We start from the raw sequence: 19311 nt of genomic DNA on the forward strand, positions 1-19311 counted from the left end.
GTGGCATGTACATTTTTTTCTGGAGCACAGACAGAAGAGAGCACCTGCAGTTTATGAGGGCTACATAAGAATTATTCCCAGTACTGTGAACAGCACAATACACTATCAGATCAATGTCATACGTCAAGACACATAACAGAGGCAGATTTTTTAGTTGTTTGTCTCATTCACTTACAAAAAAAAGTTGTTTTGTTCTCTGTTGTTTTGCTTTATTTCCAGATGTTTGATTTAGTTGCGGGTTCTCTCTAATGTCATACCTCCCTACTCCTTTCTTGTATTATCTTGTATTTGCAGCCATCAAATCTAGCCTATAGACATGGTGAGGTTGACTGCTACCCGTGAAAATGCATTTGCCTCCTAACTTGTGAAAGTATACGGTTATAGTGCCACTTAGCGCTTAAAAGCAGCAAATGCATGTTGCAATGGAAACCGCTGTGGCAAAAAATTCCGTACGAGTATCATCTGTAGTCCGTAAGTCATTTGTCCTTTTTTTGTGCGCATATTCACTTATGTCTTGTGCACTTTTGTACACATTTTTTCAGCATATTGACATTTTGTAACAGCACCACCTTTTGGTCAAAGGTTATAAGCAATGTTATGTTCTTCTTTAGTTCTTCTATTCATGCCTGTTAAACCAGTTTCCCCTAATATTATCACAGGGAATGCTACATGCTATTAAATTTTGTTGTAATGGACCTTCTGCATTTTTGCTTGGCCCCTTAAAATCTGCTTTCATCTATTCGCATTTGTCTTTTTTCATGATACTATGTAACAGTGAATGTAAGTTTGTTTTATAGTGAATACATTTTATATTTTATAGCTTAGTATTTTCTTGTCATATTTACATTCTGTTGTGAATCCTCAATGCTTCACTGACAAACGGTGAAGTATGTTCTTGAATTTGCAGATTCATTGATAGATATCATCTTGAGAAAGAGGGCCATTTTTTATGGACATGGTATGAAAATGATAAAGGTATTTTTATGAGCGTTTAAAGTAGAATTCGTTTTTATACAAAATGCCATGGCAACGACTTTGAAATGCAACTATTGCGATTACAACTAAAGCAATTATTGCACTCTAAAAAAAATTAAACCTAAGAATAATGTTAAAAAATAAGTAAAACAGGACTATAGCTATTAAAAAATAAAATAGATATTAAAGGGTTAGTTCACCCAAAAACGTCTGTCATTAATTACTCATGTCGTTCCACTCCCGTAAGACCGTCGTTATCTTCGGAATACAAATCAAGATATTTTTGATAAAATTCAATGACTCAGTGAGGCCATATAAGACATATTTAAAACAGTTCATGTGACTACAGTGGTTGAACCTTAATGTTATGAAGCGACAAGAATACTTTTTGTGCGCCAAAAAAATGAAAATAATGACTTCAACAATATCTAGTGATGGACGATTTCAAAACACTGCTTCATGAAGCTTTGAAGCTTTACGAATCTTTTGTTTCAAATCAGTGGTTCGGAGCATGTATCAAACTGCCAAAGTCACATGAACCATTGAAATTTCGAAATGTTTTGAAACACTTATGATATAACGAAGCCTCTTTTACTGAAATCATGTGACTTTGGCAGTTTGATACACGTTCCGAACCACTGACTTTAAAAAAAATATTCATAAAGCTTCGAAGCTTCATGAAGCAGTGTTTTGAAATCTCCTATTACTATATATTGTTGAATAAAGTTGTTTTGTTTTGTTTTTTGCCACACAAAAAGTATTCTCCTCGCTTCATAACATTAAGGTTGAACCACTGAAGTCAAATGAACTGTTTTAAATATGTCTTTAGTACCATTCTGGCCATTTGAAAGTGTAAATTATCTTGCTGTCAATGGAGGCCTTGGATTTTATGAAAAATATCTTAATTTGTGTTCCGAAGATGAAGGTTATTAATGACAAAATGTTCATTTTTGGGTGAACTAACCCTTTAAAAGGGATAGCTCAACCAAAAATTAGATTTCATCATTCACTTACCCTGGTTTAGCCGTTCTTTTTTTTCTGAAGATAAAAGGAGAAATTAAAAAATATGTCATGCTTGTATTTGTCCATATAATGGCAGTGAATAGTGACCTTCTTCAAGAATGCAAAAGTATCAGAAAGTAATTCCATGTGACTTGTGCCGTATACTCCAAGATACACATTTACTAACAGATTGCACCCACTTTTGGCTTAAAGTGTCCCTATTATGCTATTTTAAAGGTTCTTAATTTTGTTTTGTAGGTGTCCTACAACACATAACCCATCAAAGGTCAAAAAACACTTTAATTTTCTCATAATATACATTGCACATCACCACAGTTTTCAATGATTCTCAAACGACTTGTCCGATGCTACAATCTCTCTGAACCAGTGTTGTCAAGTGTGCCATGGGAAATTACCAAATGCCAAAAAATACACTACCGGTCAAAAGTTTTTTAAACTGTAAGGTTTTTTTATGTTTTTAAAAGAAGGCTCAAATAGAAAGCTTTTGTAACATTATCACTACTGTTCAAAAGTTTGGGGTCAGTTTTTTTATTTTTTATTTTTTGGAAAGAAATTAAAGAAATTAATACTTTTATTCAGCAAGGATGCATTAAATTGATCAAATTGTTGCAAAAGCTTTATTTTTCAGATAAATGCTAACTTCTATTCATCAAATGATCCTGAAAAAAATGTACACAACTGTTTTCAACTGATAATAATAATAAATGTTTCTTGAGCAGCAAATTGGCACATTAGAATGATTTCTGAAGGATCATGTGACATTGAAGACTGGAGTAGGCTAATGATGCTGAAAATTCAGCTTTGCCAACATAGAAATAAACTGCATTTTAAAATATATTCAAATAGAAAACAGTTATTTTAAATTGTAAAAATATTTCAAAATATTATGGTTTTTGCTGTATTTTGGATCAAATAAATGAAGCCTTGGTGAGCAGAAGAGACTTCTTTTAAAAACATTAAAAATCTTACTGTTCAAAAACTTTTGACTGGTAGTGTACATAAATAAACTAAAATAAATGCTATAAAGTTAACATCACTGTCAGGCGGAAACCTCATATATTCTCTATATTTTGTCTTTTTTTTTTTTTTAATCAATGCTATTGGTCACCCTTTACGCCTGTATGTGGGTTTTAAAAATATTTAACCAATGAAAAGTATTTAAAAGAGCTTGTGACAAAAACCTTATAACTCCATTAGATCCTCAAACTGTCAGTCAAACCAGATACCTCCGCCCTGCCTCTATCTCCAAACAGTGTCGCACACAGTTTGGAGATAGATCTCTGCTTGTTTGCAATGCAAAGATAAATAAAGAACTGATGTTTGAAAATAAGTGCAATATTTTCTTTGCTCAATAAACACTATGTCTATAAATGATAATGTTTAATATATTTAAAGAGTGGAAAAGAGTCTTAGTCTGATATTTCCTGTCTATCTGTAGCCAATATGCTACTGTTTTAAATATCCCACTTCGATTAAACACCACATCTCTCTGTCACGAGCTGGTCAAAAACCTTGCAACTCTGTCTAAGGTTGATTTTCATAAATTGTTAATATTATAATGACATATGTTTGACATATATAAAGCCACAACATCAACTTTGATGACACAGTGTTTATTTTTTTTTTTTTTTAAATGCGAGGTTTCCGAGACGACATGTAAATTTGTTGTTTTTCATCATCACCAACAACAAATAGCTACCTATATATGATCTTATTGCGTTCCTACCTGACTTAAGCTCAACAATAAACGTGAATATTACTTTTAATATAATATCCATTTTTAATATGCCATTTGAAGCAATGCATGTTATGCAATTTTGTTGTTTTAGTGCATAGTTGTGTTTAGTGCATCAAAACTGTGCTGTGGCAAGAAAAAGGTTGGGAAACACTGCTCTAAACCCCTCCTTTCCGCGAGCCTGCTCTGCAATGATTGCCCAGGTGGCACATTCGGTTGTGATTGGTCTGCTGCTTACAGAGCCTGTTGGAAGCAAAACTCCCATTACTATAACATAACTTAAGTTCTGGTCCGGAGGCTTCAATCATCCAATCAAATCAAAGATTGTACACACTGTAAAGATAGTAACGATGGCGTCGATTTTACCATATCAATCCAACCGCGAGTCCGATGAAATATCAGAAGTTATTCAACCCGAACCACCATCGCAAGGACGACTTGAGCAGAAAGTTTATCAGTGATACACTACTTAGTTTGACGTTCATCATGAGATTTTGCAACTGTAATTCATCAGCATTAACAAGAGTATGTCCATCAACAAACCGATATGTGTTTATATTTCTAATTTATTGTGGTGCACATGTGGGAACTATCATTTAACTGTATCAATAATAGTGCTAACATTAGTTGAGCACTAACATGAATGACTGATGTAACATTAAAGTTTCAGGTAGGCCTAATAATGAGCCACAGATAATGATAATAATGTGAGTTAGCCGATTAGCCAGAGATCTACACAATATAATGCTGCCTTCACGTGCTATTGGAATTATCGTGTAGTAAAAGAACAAAGTTCGTAGGGAAGGAAGACGACAAGGGTCGGCCTTGACTGCTGACTGAGAGTTTTTATTTTCTCCAAAATAAATAACAGTGCACAAGCACAACAGATCTCAACAATAACATAAAGTTCACTCCAAAAAGTTCCTCTCCAAGGACAAGTGTTCCCAGTCAGCAGTCCCTCTCTCTCTCACACACACTCCTGCTTCTCCTGGCATTTTATTCTTTCTCCACGCCAATCACTGTAATCAGAAACAGGTGTTCGTTATTTACATTTAACCCGCTCATTCACCAAGCGTCTCCTGACGCTCTCCCCCGCTGCAGCGTTCGCTGAACCACGCCCCCCTCGCCACATATCGTAAATACGATTTTCCTAGATAAATTTTGCACATGAACAGTAGATCTCCACATGGTGGAGGAGAGATCTACTGTTGTGACAGGTATGATTCATTAGACAACAGCTAGATCGTCTTGTCTTGTCATTAATGTAGTGCATATTACATATCTGAATAATCATTTAAAGCATATTGTATGTTTTATACACAGCAATCTAGATCGCCATGAATATTTATATGGTTGTCAGTGCATGGGACACTAATTAAAATTATACAATTTTGGCTTTAATAAGATTTTCCCAATAAACAGGCAAGAATAAATCTGGTGTACTCCATGATTCCTGTTCATTCCTACAACAAAGCACTTGAATGCAAAAAGCTCGTAATCATGACTTCTGAAGTGGGAATTAGAAAATTTCTGATAGCATGTGAAGGTAGCATTAAACACAAACGTCTCGGGTTACGGATGTACGGATTCACGCTGCGTGAAACGCATTGGGAACCTTCTGCGTGATATCGTCATTGAAGCACTCCTGTATCCAACCAATCGTGTAATGAGACGTCAGAGACGGGTGACGTCACGGACCAGGAAACTATAAAGCATGCCTGGATGCAGAGAACACTAGCTTCTGTGGAAAATCTGAAGCAAGCACTCGCAAGCATGCAGGGGTACGGCAAGAGACGCAGCGTCTCGTTCCCTTACTCAGGGAACCAGGGTTACATCCGTAACCCGAGACGTTCCCTTTCGTGGGAACTATCGACGCTGCGTGAAACGCATTGGGAACGCAATCCCAACTGTGCCGTACTTCAAATGCTTGTTCATGTTAGCTCGAAAGTACGGAGGACCCCGGAGTGGAGCCCACATCAAGGTTATAATATCTGATAAATGTATGCTGGCTTGACCATCTAGCTGCATCACAGACGTCACTCATAGGGACGCCAGACATCAAAGCTCTTGATGCCGCCATACCCCTTGTGGAATGAGCACGGACGTTAAATGGAGAAGACTGTCCGGCCGCTTTGTATGCAAGTGAGATGGCCTCGACCACCCACTTACTCATCCTCTGCTTGGACGTCGGTCCGCCTTTATTAGGGGAACCATAACAGACAAACAGTTGCTCTGTTTTACGCCACAGGGCAGCTCTGTGGACATATGCATCCAAAGCCCTTACTGGGCAGAGCAGATTCAGTTTTTCCTGATCCGAGGATATAAATGGAGGAGGATGGAAGGCTTGAAGCACAATAGGACCCGGGACATTGGTGGGGACCTTCGGCACATAGCCAGGTCTAGCATGAAGAAATGCTCTCACCATACCAGGAGCGAACTCCAGATACGAGGGGGCCACTGAAAGGGCCTGAAGATCTCCAATTCTTCTTAGAGAAGTAATAGCAAGCAAAATTACAGTCTTTAAAGTCAGAAACTTTATAGACACCTCCTCCAGTGGTTCAAAGGGAGCCTCGGCTAACCCTCGTAGAACCACTGATAAGTCCCAAGCCGGGGTCCTTGTGCGCACTGGAGGCCTCAACCTCAGTGTACCATGGAGGAAGCGTGACACGAGGGGGTCTCGACCCACCGAGGAATCCCCCCCAACATGATAGGCTGATATAGCTGCAACATAAACCTTTAAGGTTGAATACGATAGGCCTTCCGAGAATTTTTCTTGGAGAAAGCATAGCACAGAGCTAATAGGAGCATGGACAGGGTCCGTTTCATGTTGTCTACACCAAGTAGAGAATAGATTCCATTTATAGGAGTAAATCTTCCTCGTGGAGGGAGCCCTGGAGCTAAGTATGGTCTCAACAACCTCAGTTGAGAGACCAGCCTCTATGAACCTGGCCCCCTCAGAGGCCAGGCCCACAGTTTCCATAGTTCCGGACAGGGATGTATTATCGCGCCGCCCGCCTGAGATAGAAGATCCGGCCTTAGGGGAAGCTCCATTGGAGAGCCGTCTATCATGGACACCAAGTCCGAGAACCATATTCGGGTCGGCCAGTACGGGGCCACCAGTATTAGGCTCACCCTTTCCTGGCGTACTTTCTCCAGGACTCGTGGGAGCAGAGCGAGCGGGGGAAATGCATACAGACGTAGCCTCGGCCACGTCTGTACCATGGCATCCAGACCCAGAGGTGCTGGATGCGTGAGGGAGTACCAGAGAGGACACTGGGTTGACTCTCCCGAAGCAAACAGGTCTACTTGTGCCTGACCAAAGTTCTTCCAAATGAGATCCACCACTTCCGGATGGAGTCTCCACTCCCCGGGCCTCGGCCCCTGCCTCGACAGGGCGTCTGCCCCCACATTCTGACTCCCGGGGATATAAGCTGCCTTCAGTGAGAGCAGCTTCCCCTGAGACCACAGGAGGATCTGACGGGCCAAGTAATTTAGTTGGTGAGACCGTAGACCCCCCTGATGGTTTATATAGGAGACCACTGACATGTTGTCTGTGCGGACCAGCACATGGTGGTCTCTCAGGTCCGGGAGAAAGTGTTTTAGTGCTAGAAACTCCGCCATCAACTCCAGCCGATTTATGTGCCAAGAGAGTTGATGGTCCTCCCAAAGACCTTGGGCTGAGCGACCACTCATGATCGCTCCCCAGCCCGTGAGGGAAGCATCTGTCGTAAGCATTGCGCGACGACCAGAGGCCCCCAACACAGGTCCCTGGGACAGGAACCAGGGGTCTTTCCACACGGTTAGAGCACGAAGGCATCGCCGTGTGACTTTGATCGTATGGAAAGGACTTCCCCTCGGGGAAAACCCCCTGGTCCTGAGCCACCACTGTAGGGGTCTCATGTGCAGGAGGCCAAAAGGAATTATGTTGGACGCAGCTGCCATTAGACCCAACAGTTTCTGAAACTGTTTCACAGTGAGTGCCTGGCCTAACCTCACCCCTTTTACGGCTGATAGAACAGAGCTCACACGGGCAGGAGTCAGACGTGCCCGCATTATTGTGGAATCCCACATAACACCTAGATAATTGGTGGTCTGAGCCGGAATCAGCACACTCTTCTTGGCATTGAGCCTCAGCCCAAGCCTTTTCATGTGAGACAGAACAACATCTCGATGTTGAACTGCCTGTTGCTCTGAGTGAGCTAGAATCAACCAATCGTCGATATAATTCAGTATGCGGATGCCCTGGAGTCTCAAGGGAGCCAGGGCTGCATCCACGCACTTCATGAGTGTGCGGGGTGATAATGATAGGCCAAACGGAAGAACCTTGTACTAAGCTTTGCCCCCGAAAGCAAACCTGAGGAACTTCCAGTGAGAAGGATGGATGGACACATGAAAGTATGCATCTTTCAAGTCTATTGTCACAAACCAGTCCTCGGACCTGATTTGGGGAATGATCTGTTTGAGTGTAAGCATCTTGAATTTCAGTTTCTGTACAGACAGATTTAGCACACGTAGATCTATGATAGGACGAAGTCCTCCATCCTTCTTTGGAACTATGAAGTAGCGGCTGTAAAAACCTGACAGCTTGCTGGGAGGAGGAACCCTTTCTATAGCTCCTTTTTGCAAAAGTGTCATAACTTCCTGTTCCATAACCAGAGACTGCTCGGGGGTCACCACTGTGGGAAGGACCCCGTTGAATCTGGGCGGGCGAGACCCGAACTGTATTCTGTAACCCTTTTCTATCATGAGCAGCACCCAATTTGATATATTCGGTAGAGTTTACCATTCTTCTAGAAAATCTACTAAGGGAACCAGTCTCTCGAGACTGGTCTCTGGTGTTTTTTGAGCACTTGGCTCGGCGCTCTGAAACGGCACGCCGGCAGAAGTCAGCCGAATCAAGTGACAACCGTCCTTCCTCGGAAGGTCGGTGGGGACCTGACGCACACTGGATGACGGATATGGCGTGGTCCCCGGAGGGCGCTGGAGGGAAGCGGGTGTCAGATGTATTAACGCCAGGCTTCCTCCAGACGGGGGCCGCCCTCCTGGGTCCTGACCCACAGATATCAGGACCGCTTCTTAGAAGCCTTCCGCGCTACAGTGATGGCCCGCAGGTCCGTCTTGCCCTGGGAAGGCTTCTGTTGTGCGGCTCGCCCCTGTCCCCAGAATCTACGTGGGGGAGCACGGGCGGCCACACTTATTTTCTGTTGCGCTCTGTGGTGCGCTGAGGAGCTCGTTGCGGACCGAGACTGCTCCCGTTCAACATTCTCGGCGGGGACTTTAGACCGGCGGGGGAGGAACCTTTGAAACGCCGCAGATTGTTTCTTGGTCTCCTGGAACCTCTCGACGACAGTTGTAACTGCGTCGCCGAAGAGGCCCACAGGAGACAGCGGCGCATCCATAAGGGCAGCTTTGTCTCTGTCCCTTATGTCAGAGAGGTTCAGCCACAAGTGCCTCTCCGTGGCCACCAGGGCTGCCATAGAACGGCCCACTTCTTTAGCCGTCTCCTTGGTGGCACGGAGAGCCAGGTCTGTCGCCATGCGCAGTTCCTGGATGCACTCGAATGTGGCCTCCCCGCTGGTATCAATTTCCCCCAGCAGGTCGGCTTGGTAAGCCTGCAGCAGCGCCATGGTATGGAGACACGCTGCTGCCTGACCTGGTGCCGCATAAGCCTTGCCCACCAGCTTAGATGTAGTTTTAAGGGGCTTGGTGGGCAGCGTCGGTGCTTTTAAGGACAATGCCGACGCAGGCGAGAGATAGCCCGCGAGCGTCTCTTCAACCCGGGGCATCGCCGCATAACCATACTGTTTCAGCCCCACGATGTTACTATAGACCGAAGTCTGGGGGCTGAAAACTTGATGTTGAACTGGTCTGTTCCAAGATCTAGACACCTCAGTGTGTAGATCTGGAAAGAATGGTAAGCACCGACGTTGGGGTAGTGACCGCGCGGGGAGAAAGCGTTCATCAAGCTTGCTTTTTGGTTTTACATCTCCCCGCTCTGCTTCTGGCCAGCTGATATTCAATTTGGCTACAGCTCTGGTCACTACCTCCAAGAGCTCCTCATGTGCAGGGGAAGAGGATGGCGGTTCCTCTTCCCCTGCTTCGACGCTCATCACATCAACATCCTCAGATGAAGATAGATGAAGCCGCGGGGAAGAAACCGCTGGGCGTGCTTCCGCCACGGCAGGAGAGACACTCGGTCTGGCGGCTAAAGGGAGATATAGGTCGGGGCCCGTCTCAACCCCCGCCGCCAGATCCATCTGTGAACCCCATGAATGGAGTCTCCGCTCTGCCTCGGCAGCAGCGGGACCCGATCCGCGGGGAACACCAACCGAGGCACGAGGATCTCAACACTCTGAGGGTGAGCTTCTCACAGTGCACGCAGACAGCCCCCTCAAGAGCTGCCTGCGCGTGCTCAACCCCCAGGCAAACGACACACATATCGTGTGTATCCCCATCAGGAATATAGCGAGTGCAGGGAAAAGCACACTTCCTGAATCGCTTGCCTTCATCCGCCATTTTATATATTGTGTCTAGTGTGTGTATATATGTATATAGTGTTGTGAAACTCTTGTCCTCAGACAAAGAGAAGCTCAGACAAACAAACACTAAATAAGACGCACAAACAGCGATCACAGATATACACACAAGTGTTGCTGGAACTCTTGTCCTCAGACGAAGAGTGAAACCAAAATAATGGAAAGACAGACAAACACTAAATAAGACACGCGGGATAACATGGAGTGCTTGCTGAAGATAGCAGAAGCTAGTGTTCTCTGCATCCGGGCATGCTTTATAGTTTCCTGGTCCGTGACGTCACCCGTCTCTGACGTCTCGCTACACGATTGGTTGGATACAGGAGTGCTTCAATGACGATATCACGCAGAAGGTTCCCAATGCGTTTTCCACGAAAGGGAACTATGTATTTTGAACACCCAGTCACCCAGTAGAAAATATATACATCAATAATTGATCGTTCTTACAGGCTGTTATTCTGAGGAGCAAGTTGGCCCAAATAAAGTTGGTATGGTCCTCACATCCTCATCCTTTGGAAGTGTTTACATAGACAATTTGCTTTTGCAGAGCAGAAAACAGCTACAGCATTTGAGGGTGGGTCAAAGTAGACGTTCATGGGCAGCCAATGAAGATCATAGGCGGGCATACAGTAAATGTGTTACCCAGTGATGTGTAGTCGTCACGGAAGTGGGATCCGAATTCCTAACGATTTGTTTAAGCGGTTCAGAGTTGATTCTTTCTTTTGATAGACAATAACTTTATTTATTATGCACTTTCGACTTTGACAACTTTGCAGATCATTTACATTCACATACAGCTACATTACACATTGCATGAAAGGTAATATTCGAAAAAGCATAATAGGGGCACTTAAAAAAAAAAAAAAAACTACTGCCAGAATTTATTTAAGACACGAAGTGAAGAATTAGAGATGAAAAGGCATGGAAAGGCATATTTGCCTTATGCATTGGTAGGAGTTTCCCATTCAGATGCAAAATTTATGGGAGGAGAGTATTTAAATAAATCATGCAATGTGATTTACTAAGGTTTGTGATAGTCAATTTACTGGTATTTGTGCCATTATTAAGCAATTTTTGAGAAACACTGTTGATATTTGAAATCAACCCAAACAAACTAACGAATATAATAAAGCGTGGATATCTCTTTGTCTTAGCTGAAATGAAGCAAAATAATTCTTCATGCAAAATAAAGCAAATTAAGATGATGAGGTTTGTGCTAAGGAGCCGAGATGGCTTCTCGACCACATCAGTGGCAGTTCAGATGGACACAATTTCTTTGTTCCCTTCATCATGGAACGGGGGTTACAATAGTAACCAGGACGTTCCCTGTCTGCCAGTCTCTTCAACGTTGTGTCGAAATACAGACACTAGGGGTCCATATACTAAACTCCACAACTAACTGAACTGCATTACGAGCCTTAGTGGTGTAGATGCCGGCAAGCTTCGCATGCCAAGTAACAAGTGCACTCCAAGTGACCTTGTTTCTCTCTTCACCCTAGGGGACTTACCATTACAATAAGAATAGGTCCCTTTAGCTGCAGAAAGCATTTTCTGCTAGGGGATAGACTACCAACCAGGGGTAGTCCAGGGGAAGACACAGGGTTCACCTTCAGGGAAACTGAACCATGGAGAAATATGCATATGAGACCGCAGTAGGGAGTCAACACATATGGAGCACTTAACCCAAATATGAGGGCTCACCAGAAAAGGGGCATACCACAAGTAATGGGTCTGGTCATGAGTACCTCTGCTGAACTCACCACTGAATATGTGCTTGCGTTACAACCTGCTAGTTGTCTGTTGGTACACAAAACAAAACTGGTTCCATACGTAGACTGTAGAATCTCACAAAGGTATTGGTTGTAGCCCAGTCTGCAGTTCTGCAGATGTCTGCTAATGAGGCACCATTTGCCAAAGCCAAAGAGGCTGTGACGCCCCTAGTGGAGTGAGCCCTCGCTCTCAAGAGACATTGTAAGCCTTGAGCCTGGTAAGCCAGGAGAATGGCATCCACAATCCAGTGGGCCATTTGTTTGGAGACAGCCTTCCCCTTCTGCTGACCCCTTCTGTTATTTATATTGTCTGAAACTGTGTGCAATCCAGATATATGCACAAAGTGTGCACTGGGCCCAACAGAGACAGGGTCGGGTCTCCCTCATCAGGAAGGGATTGTTTATATGTTCACCACTTGATCCCTGAAAGGGGTAGTGGAAACCTTAGCAAGTCCCTTTAAGACAAGTAATTTCACTGAAACACCTCTTGGGTATGCAAGTACAGCTCCTATCTCTTTGAAAGGGGAAACATCAAATTCTTCAAAGCTGTTTGCCAAGCTTTCGATTAAATTTCATATTTGAAATCACCAATGAAATCTGATAACAACTGTCTCATAAATTTTGTTTCTAAATGCTCAAATCATGACAGAAAACTGCATTTTTCAGGCTGGATCAAGCTAATGTACAGTACATGCGCAGTCCTAAGTGCACGCCTCTACAGGAAGCACGCGTCTGACTGTTTCTATAGGAAAATTGCGTCCATGCCGAGGAGAGCCTTGGTCAGGGAATACCACAGAGGACAGTCGAAGGATTCTTGGGAGGTGTACAGGTCTACTTACAAATTGATGGTATACAAATACAAACCATCAGGTGGACTGTGGAGTCTCCACTTTCCTCTGAGCGTAACCTGTTGTGAGAATGAGTTTGCTGTGCAATTGAGGTTGCCCAGGATGTGAGTGGCTTGCAGGGACTTAAGTTGCTGCTGACTCCATAGGAGGAGATGGCAGACGAGTTGTGACATGTAATGAGAGCAGAAACTGTTCTGGTGGTTTATATATGCTGCAGTGTTGCAGTGTAACACTGTTGCAGTGTTGTATGTCTGGACCAACACATGCTTGTCCTGGATCAAAGGTTGAAACCTCAACAAGGCTAACAACACAGTCAACAACTCAATGCAGTTGATGTGCCAGTGCAGTCAAGGGTCCGTCCAGGAACCCAGCACTAAATGCCCATTGCAGTGTTGTTGTTGTCCCTCGTCACAGCTTGTCACGCTTACCTGATCCCGTGTGCAGGTCCGATGCAGGAGAACGTGATTTGACAAGGTATCTGCATCCACCAAGACTCTGTTGCGAATGGAGAGAGGCTTGACCTTAATTGCACAGTTCAGAAGCCTCTCCTCCTTCCCTGGGTTGCCTGTCTCAGGTCTACTTTGAAGCCTTCCAAGCATTCTTAAGTAGCCTGTTGATGGGTGGGTGCTGCCACCTTCCTGCGTGAGGACTGTTGTGCTGGTCTGGCTGCACATCCAGGCGGTGCCGGGGCCAGAGCAGCTGGAGCTGTTGGGCTTGCGGCCTTAGGGGTTTAGAGGTGGAAGCTGACCCGCACTGAGGCAAGATGTTTTATCACCTCCATCTGTTTCTTGACTGCCGAGAACTGCTGTGCAAAGTCCTCAACAGTGTCACCAAATAGGCCACTTTGGGAAAGTGCAAGCGTGCTTTCTCTGCATCCTGCATCTCCATCAGGTTAAGCCATAGATGATGCTCCTGGACCATGAATGTGGTTATCACCAGACCCAGAACCTGCACTGTGACCTTCTTAGCCCGTAGAGCATAGTCATTTATAGAACGCAGTTCCTGCATCATCTCTGGATTGGGACCACCCTTGTGCAGATCTCTTAACACTGTGGCTTGGTAGACTTGCAGGATCGCCATAGCATGCAGGGCAGAGGCAGCCTGGCCAGTTGCATTGTAAGCCCTCACCGTGAGAAACTTAAACTTACGTGCCCTGGACAGGAACCTTGGACTGTATACCATGTTCTGGCAGAACCAAACTGATGGAACAGTTTGAGAACAAAGAACAAAGCTGAATGAGTGAAGCACGCCAGCCCTCTTTTATACATGGATGTCAGGGGAGTGGCTAAGCATGCAAATTTCTGAAAATGTGTTTGGTGCTCCCAATAGCGACCCCTAGTGTCAGTATTTTGATGCAACGTCAAAGAGACCACCAGATAGGGAACATGCAGTTAATGGATCACACTATCAGAGAATGACATTAATTCTGTTCAAGTTATAATGCAATAATCTATAACAATAGGCATATTTAAAGATCGATCCAAGACTCTTCATTGCCATGAGTGGCAAAGAGCAGTCTGATCTGGCCTGTAGCTGCTGTGTGTTTAGCTACAGTATGTTGTTCCATGCGCCAACTGGTGGATATTGTGTGAAGCACAACACATGTATTTAAATTCTAAGTAGCATTCCTGCAAGATGCTGTGGTCACATGTAAAAATTGAAGGCCCCATATCTCTCTTCAGCAAGCAGATGCACAAACTGGCGCAAATGAAATTTGAACATTCATCACTAATGTTCATCAGTCATATTCATTAAAACTACCAATGCTGGCTCTCTCTCCCATTGTGATCTTTAATTTTGAAAATGTTATGCTGATGATAAATAAAATGCAGAATATAACCTCTATTGCTTTCAGCCTTTGTGAAGTGACCTTTATGAATTTGTGTGTATAGCACAGCATTTGAAGATTCATTTTGCATAAACTGATTTAAGTGTAAATGAAATCAGACAGCAATCAGATCTCTCAAAACACATGAAACCACCACATGTCAAAACTTGTGTAAACACTTGCACTACATAGCAATGACGTGTACATCCAAGTGCATCAGACAGAGGGAAGTTAAGGGGATAGGGAGGCCTTGCACTGCTATTATATGGACAAGCATGAACAGAAGATTTGTGTTCCAGAAAAGAAATGTGATACAGCTTTAGAACAGGGTGAGTAAATAATGATTGAATTTATTTTGGGGTGAACTATCCCTTTAAGATGCTCTGAGTACTCAACACAAATTAACTAAAGCAAAAAGATTGTGTTTCAAAATGCCATGGAAACCTTTTTTTTTTTTTTTTACTAGAAAACCAACTGCCTATTTATGTTTATATATATTTATATTTATTGTTTCTGCTTATACTGTACAGTTAGAAAAATGTAATTGCTTAGAATGACATATGACTGTAGTTCGTACTTATTGATTTTGTCATGACTAAAGTAAATTCTGCCAAAATACCATAGTTAATACATAGTACTAATATTTGGACACATGATGACCTAGAGACCAGTTGGTTACAAAAAGGTGGCTCAGAAAAGTGAAACAGAATAACAGAAGTTAGTTCTGAAAAAAGCTTCAGCATCATTTGTTTGCAGATTCCACTTGGTTTGAAATTTTGTATCCAGTGCAGTTCAGACATAATTATATCCACTTTGTCATCAAAACACAAGTGACATTTTCTTAAAACAGTAACTGTATTAACTATGTATTAACTATGGTATTTATTTAGAACCTGTGGTACATTTTAAGGGCTGTACTGTATGCGAAGCATGATTCATCATAGCTGTGCATTGATTATTTTGCTTTGAGCATTGACACTCTCTTCCCATTGGCTACATTTTTGTCATTTCTCAAACATCTTCTGTCTCTGTCTTTTGACTTTGTGTTGAGCAGGTTTGAGCCAGAGCAGGCGTGTCTCCCTGTCGGACCCCTCGTCTCATGGACCCTTCCTGCTCTCTGATGACATTCAACAGTCAGATGTAGTCGAATTCCATGTTTCCAAATCAGGACAATCTCCATTCTGGCAAAACTTTAATAAGTTCACATCGTTAAAAAATGGGAAAAAATAGTTAACTCTGTGTCTTAATGCTCCCAGCAATGAAGTTCAATTTCAAATGTATTTATTGACAGTAAAAAGACCATGAACCTTCATCTGAAGATAACTGACTGACTGACAATCATGACCCTGTTATAATGAAACCTGTCAAGCGCCCAAACTAAGATGTATGCTGTATCATTCACCATTACTGTATCTTCACCAACTTCGCATTGTGGTATTTTGAATACAAAATTCAGCAGAAATGATCAGCATACGGTGCTCTGTGTCCTGCTCTGTCAGTGACGGCCATCAAATTGATATTTGTTTTAAAGCTTGTTGATCAAAGACATTTGCACCAGTTTAACATTGGCATGAGGATACTCACGTGTACTATACAGTCCCATTCATAAGCAGGATGTAAGATTGTAAGATTTACACAGAATTAACAACCAAATCACCTAAACAGGGTATTGCTTTCTAATTTACAACAGTGATTTTGTCAATCTGAGGAACGCAGAGATTGACAATAAGATTATTCTTAGTATTAGTTAACAAGCATTATTCCAGATTTGTGAAAGAGTCACAATCTTGTATCATGCTCTCCTCAATGAATCTCACATGTTGTATGATACTGACTGAACTCATTTCATATGATATAGATGTTTTTGTATGTCTATGAAAGGTAAAGTAGATTTTTGAATTTGCCTCCAAAGGGGGTTATTTTTGATTGTATTATATATTTACTCTGTAGTAAGCACACTGAAACCATTCATATGTATTGTATTTGAGTTTTTTTTTATTATTATTATTATTTGTTGTTGTTAATTTGTAATAGCTACTCTGAATACTATTTATTATCGTAGTTAATGGCAAATATTAAGCAAGTTGTTTTTATGCATACAGTAATGTGCAGAAGTCTTGGGCCATATATATATATATATATATATATATATATATATATATATATATATATATTACCATTCAAAAATAAAGGTCATTTATTAACTTTATGGATATGTTATGTTTTCTTTGTCTAATGCCATGTCATAAACCTAGCCAAATGGCCTAAGAGTTGTGTACAGTGCTGTGCATAGAGTGCACTACACATTATGTATGCTTATGAGAGGAATGACTGTTTATAGACTTCGACTGAAATCCTTTGGCTCTCTGGCAAATTTACAGTAAATGAATGTAAATAATGAGACAACAAAATTCAGCAAAATAACTGAACAGTTGTCTTGTAGTGCCACAGAACAGGAGTGTATTAGCATAGGAGTATATTGTCTCATGGACAACCAGTACACACAAACCTTCAATACTGAGGAGACACGGTAGACTGGCTTAATTAATATGTCTGTGAATTTTCGCATATGATTTAGCAGTCAAGAAAAGTGTGACTGGCCTCTCCATTTCTGATAACATTCAATGCAATGAGTTCAGTTTTCTTGCTTTGAATTAAAGCTTTTTTAAAAGTGATCTGATCAGGCAATGGCCCATTTAATGTTGTTTGTTGAGAATGTGTCAAACAACCTTTTGTGTGATTGATTGCAATGCCTTTACTTCACATTTCTGTCTATTACTGTAAATGAAGACAACTGACAACATGAAATGAAATATTTGTTCAGCATCTTTTCTGGATTTTCATCAGGTTTAAAGTCTAATGTTCTAGAAGAAACCCTACTGAAATTGAAAAATAGCTTGTAACCACATTAATTTATTGGTGATTGGTGAATTAACAGGCTACATTTGGCACAATGTAAAGCAGCCAATATAAGCAGAAATTGTGAAAATAGGTTTGTATGATATGTGCTCATATCTATAGATACACCTGCACAGTTATGTGATTAAATAATAACTATATAACCTATTGGTGTTCAGTAATAATGCACTTCCTTATTTACTTTCTTATGAATGTTTAGTATGAATTTACATATTGTCAGCCGTAATGATGTGCTATGTTTTAAAGTAAAGAATGAGAAATAAGTACATTCTGTTCTGTTTTAATTTTAATGGCTTAACAAATGTAAACAACTACTGTCATGTTCAGTTCTAGTTTAGTTTTGTTTGCTTCTGTTTGTTTTGTTTGCTTCTGTCAGTTTATCCTTTGTTCCATGTTCCTGTTTGTCATTAGTTACTATGGTTATTCATTATACTTATGGTTATTCATTATTATTAGATCACACCTGTTTGCATTTGAGTTAATTATCTTGTGTATATAAGCCCTTCAGTTAATTTAGTTCTTTGTTTGGTGATGGTTGTCTTTTAGTACACACTTTTGCGATGTATACTCTCGTTGGATTACTGCTTTTGTTTTGTTTTATTAAAGAAAACTATATTGTTTGAACTAAATCTTCTTTGTAATCCTTTGGGGGCATAGCCATGACAGAAAACCCGATCTATGAGAATGAATTTGGAGATTGCAGCAATTAATGTAGTTTCAGAAGGAACTTTTCATGGACCAAAGGGGACTATAGTTTTTATTTTTTCAAAACAGCTGAGATCTGGAAGGATATATTATGGAAGGTTTCAGGTACGGGCTGGATGATGAGATCGGATTCCTGCTGCCAAAGGGGGATACCAGCTGGACCTTAGAAGAGTACATCAGCTTTGCTCTGTGGGTGGATGGGTTCTCAGTTACAGTAGGTGAAACTGTAAAGATACCATCTCCATCGTCCAGTCCCACCTCGCACCCATCACCACAGCAAATCCCGAGTCCACCCAGCCACGTCCCACACCGCGCACAGAAAGGATGCCACAGCCCACCACATATGGAGAGCCTGAGCCTGCCGCAATGAAAGAGCCAAAGCAAGGAACTGAATCCACTATCGCCCCTCTTCTATATCGTTGCTGCTTCCACCCAGCACAAGGTCTGTCATTGACGAAACTCCCAGCCACCTGCTCCTTCCTCCTCTACCCAAGACAGCCAGTCTTCTGGCCCCACCTCTGCTGGCTCTCTCCAGTCCCTCGTATTCTCCACTGTTTACTCTACCCTGCAACTCATATCCGTCTTGGGTCTTATGGTCACCAGCTCTGAATTTTAAAGTGGAGTTCCTGGCTTAGCTCGGGTCGCCGATCCCTTAACTCTACCTCAGCCCATCGGCTCCTGTTACAACCTCTTATAAAAATAATAGCTCAAAGGGAAGAGAGGTTATGTAACAAACAAGAATGACTAAATGGCGTAATTATTCAAATCTATTTATTCACTCACCACAATGTATAATAACAAACATATTAACCAAGTAAAGAATGTAACAGAATGGACAACAACTAACAAAGACACTTGTTTGTGTTACAATATGTACCAGTCGGAGACAGAAGATCACAGTTCAGGTTGTTTATTGGACACAAGCAGAGGTAACAGAGATAACAGGTGAGTTGGCAGTGGTTGTAGAAGTGAATGG

The 19311-nt window shown here is 42.0% G+C and overlaps 1 protein-coding gene across 1 annotated transcript in view; it reads left to right on the forward strand.

Annotated features, from left to right (window-relative positions):
- Positions 1-18259, forward strand: part of arhgef9b (Cdc42 guanine nucleotide exchange factor (GEF) 9b) — a 76234-nt gene extending 57975 nt beyond the window's left edge. Inside the window, 2 exon segments of the mRNA XM_048179663.1 lie at positions 15766-15920; positions 15923-18259. Coding sequence (XP_048035620.1) covers positions 15766-15920; positions 15923-15958 — 191 coding nt within the window. The 3' untranslated portion in view covers positions 15959-18259.
- Positions 18260-19311: the final 1052 nt, after the last annotated feature.

This window comes from Megalobrama amblycephala, unplaced genomic scaffold (genome assembly GCF_018812025.1).
Source record: "Megalobrama amblycephala isolate DHTTF-2021 unplaced genomic scaffold, ASM1881202v1 scaffold265, whole genome shotgun sequence".
Taxonomy (NCBI): Eukaryota; Metazoa; Chordata; class Actinopteri; order Cypriniformes; family Xenocyprididae; genus Megalobrama; species Megalobrama amblycephala.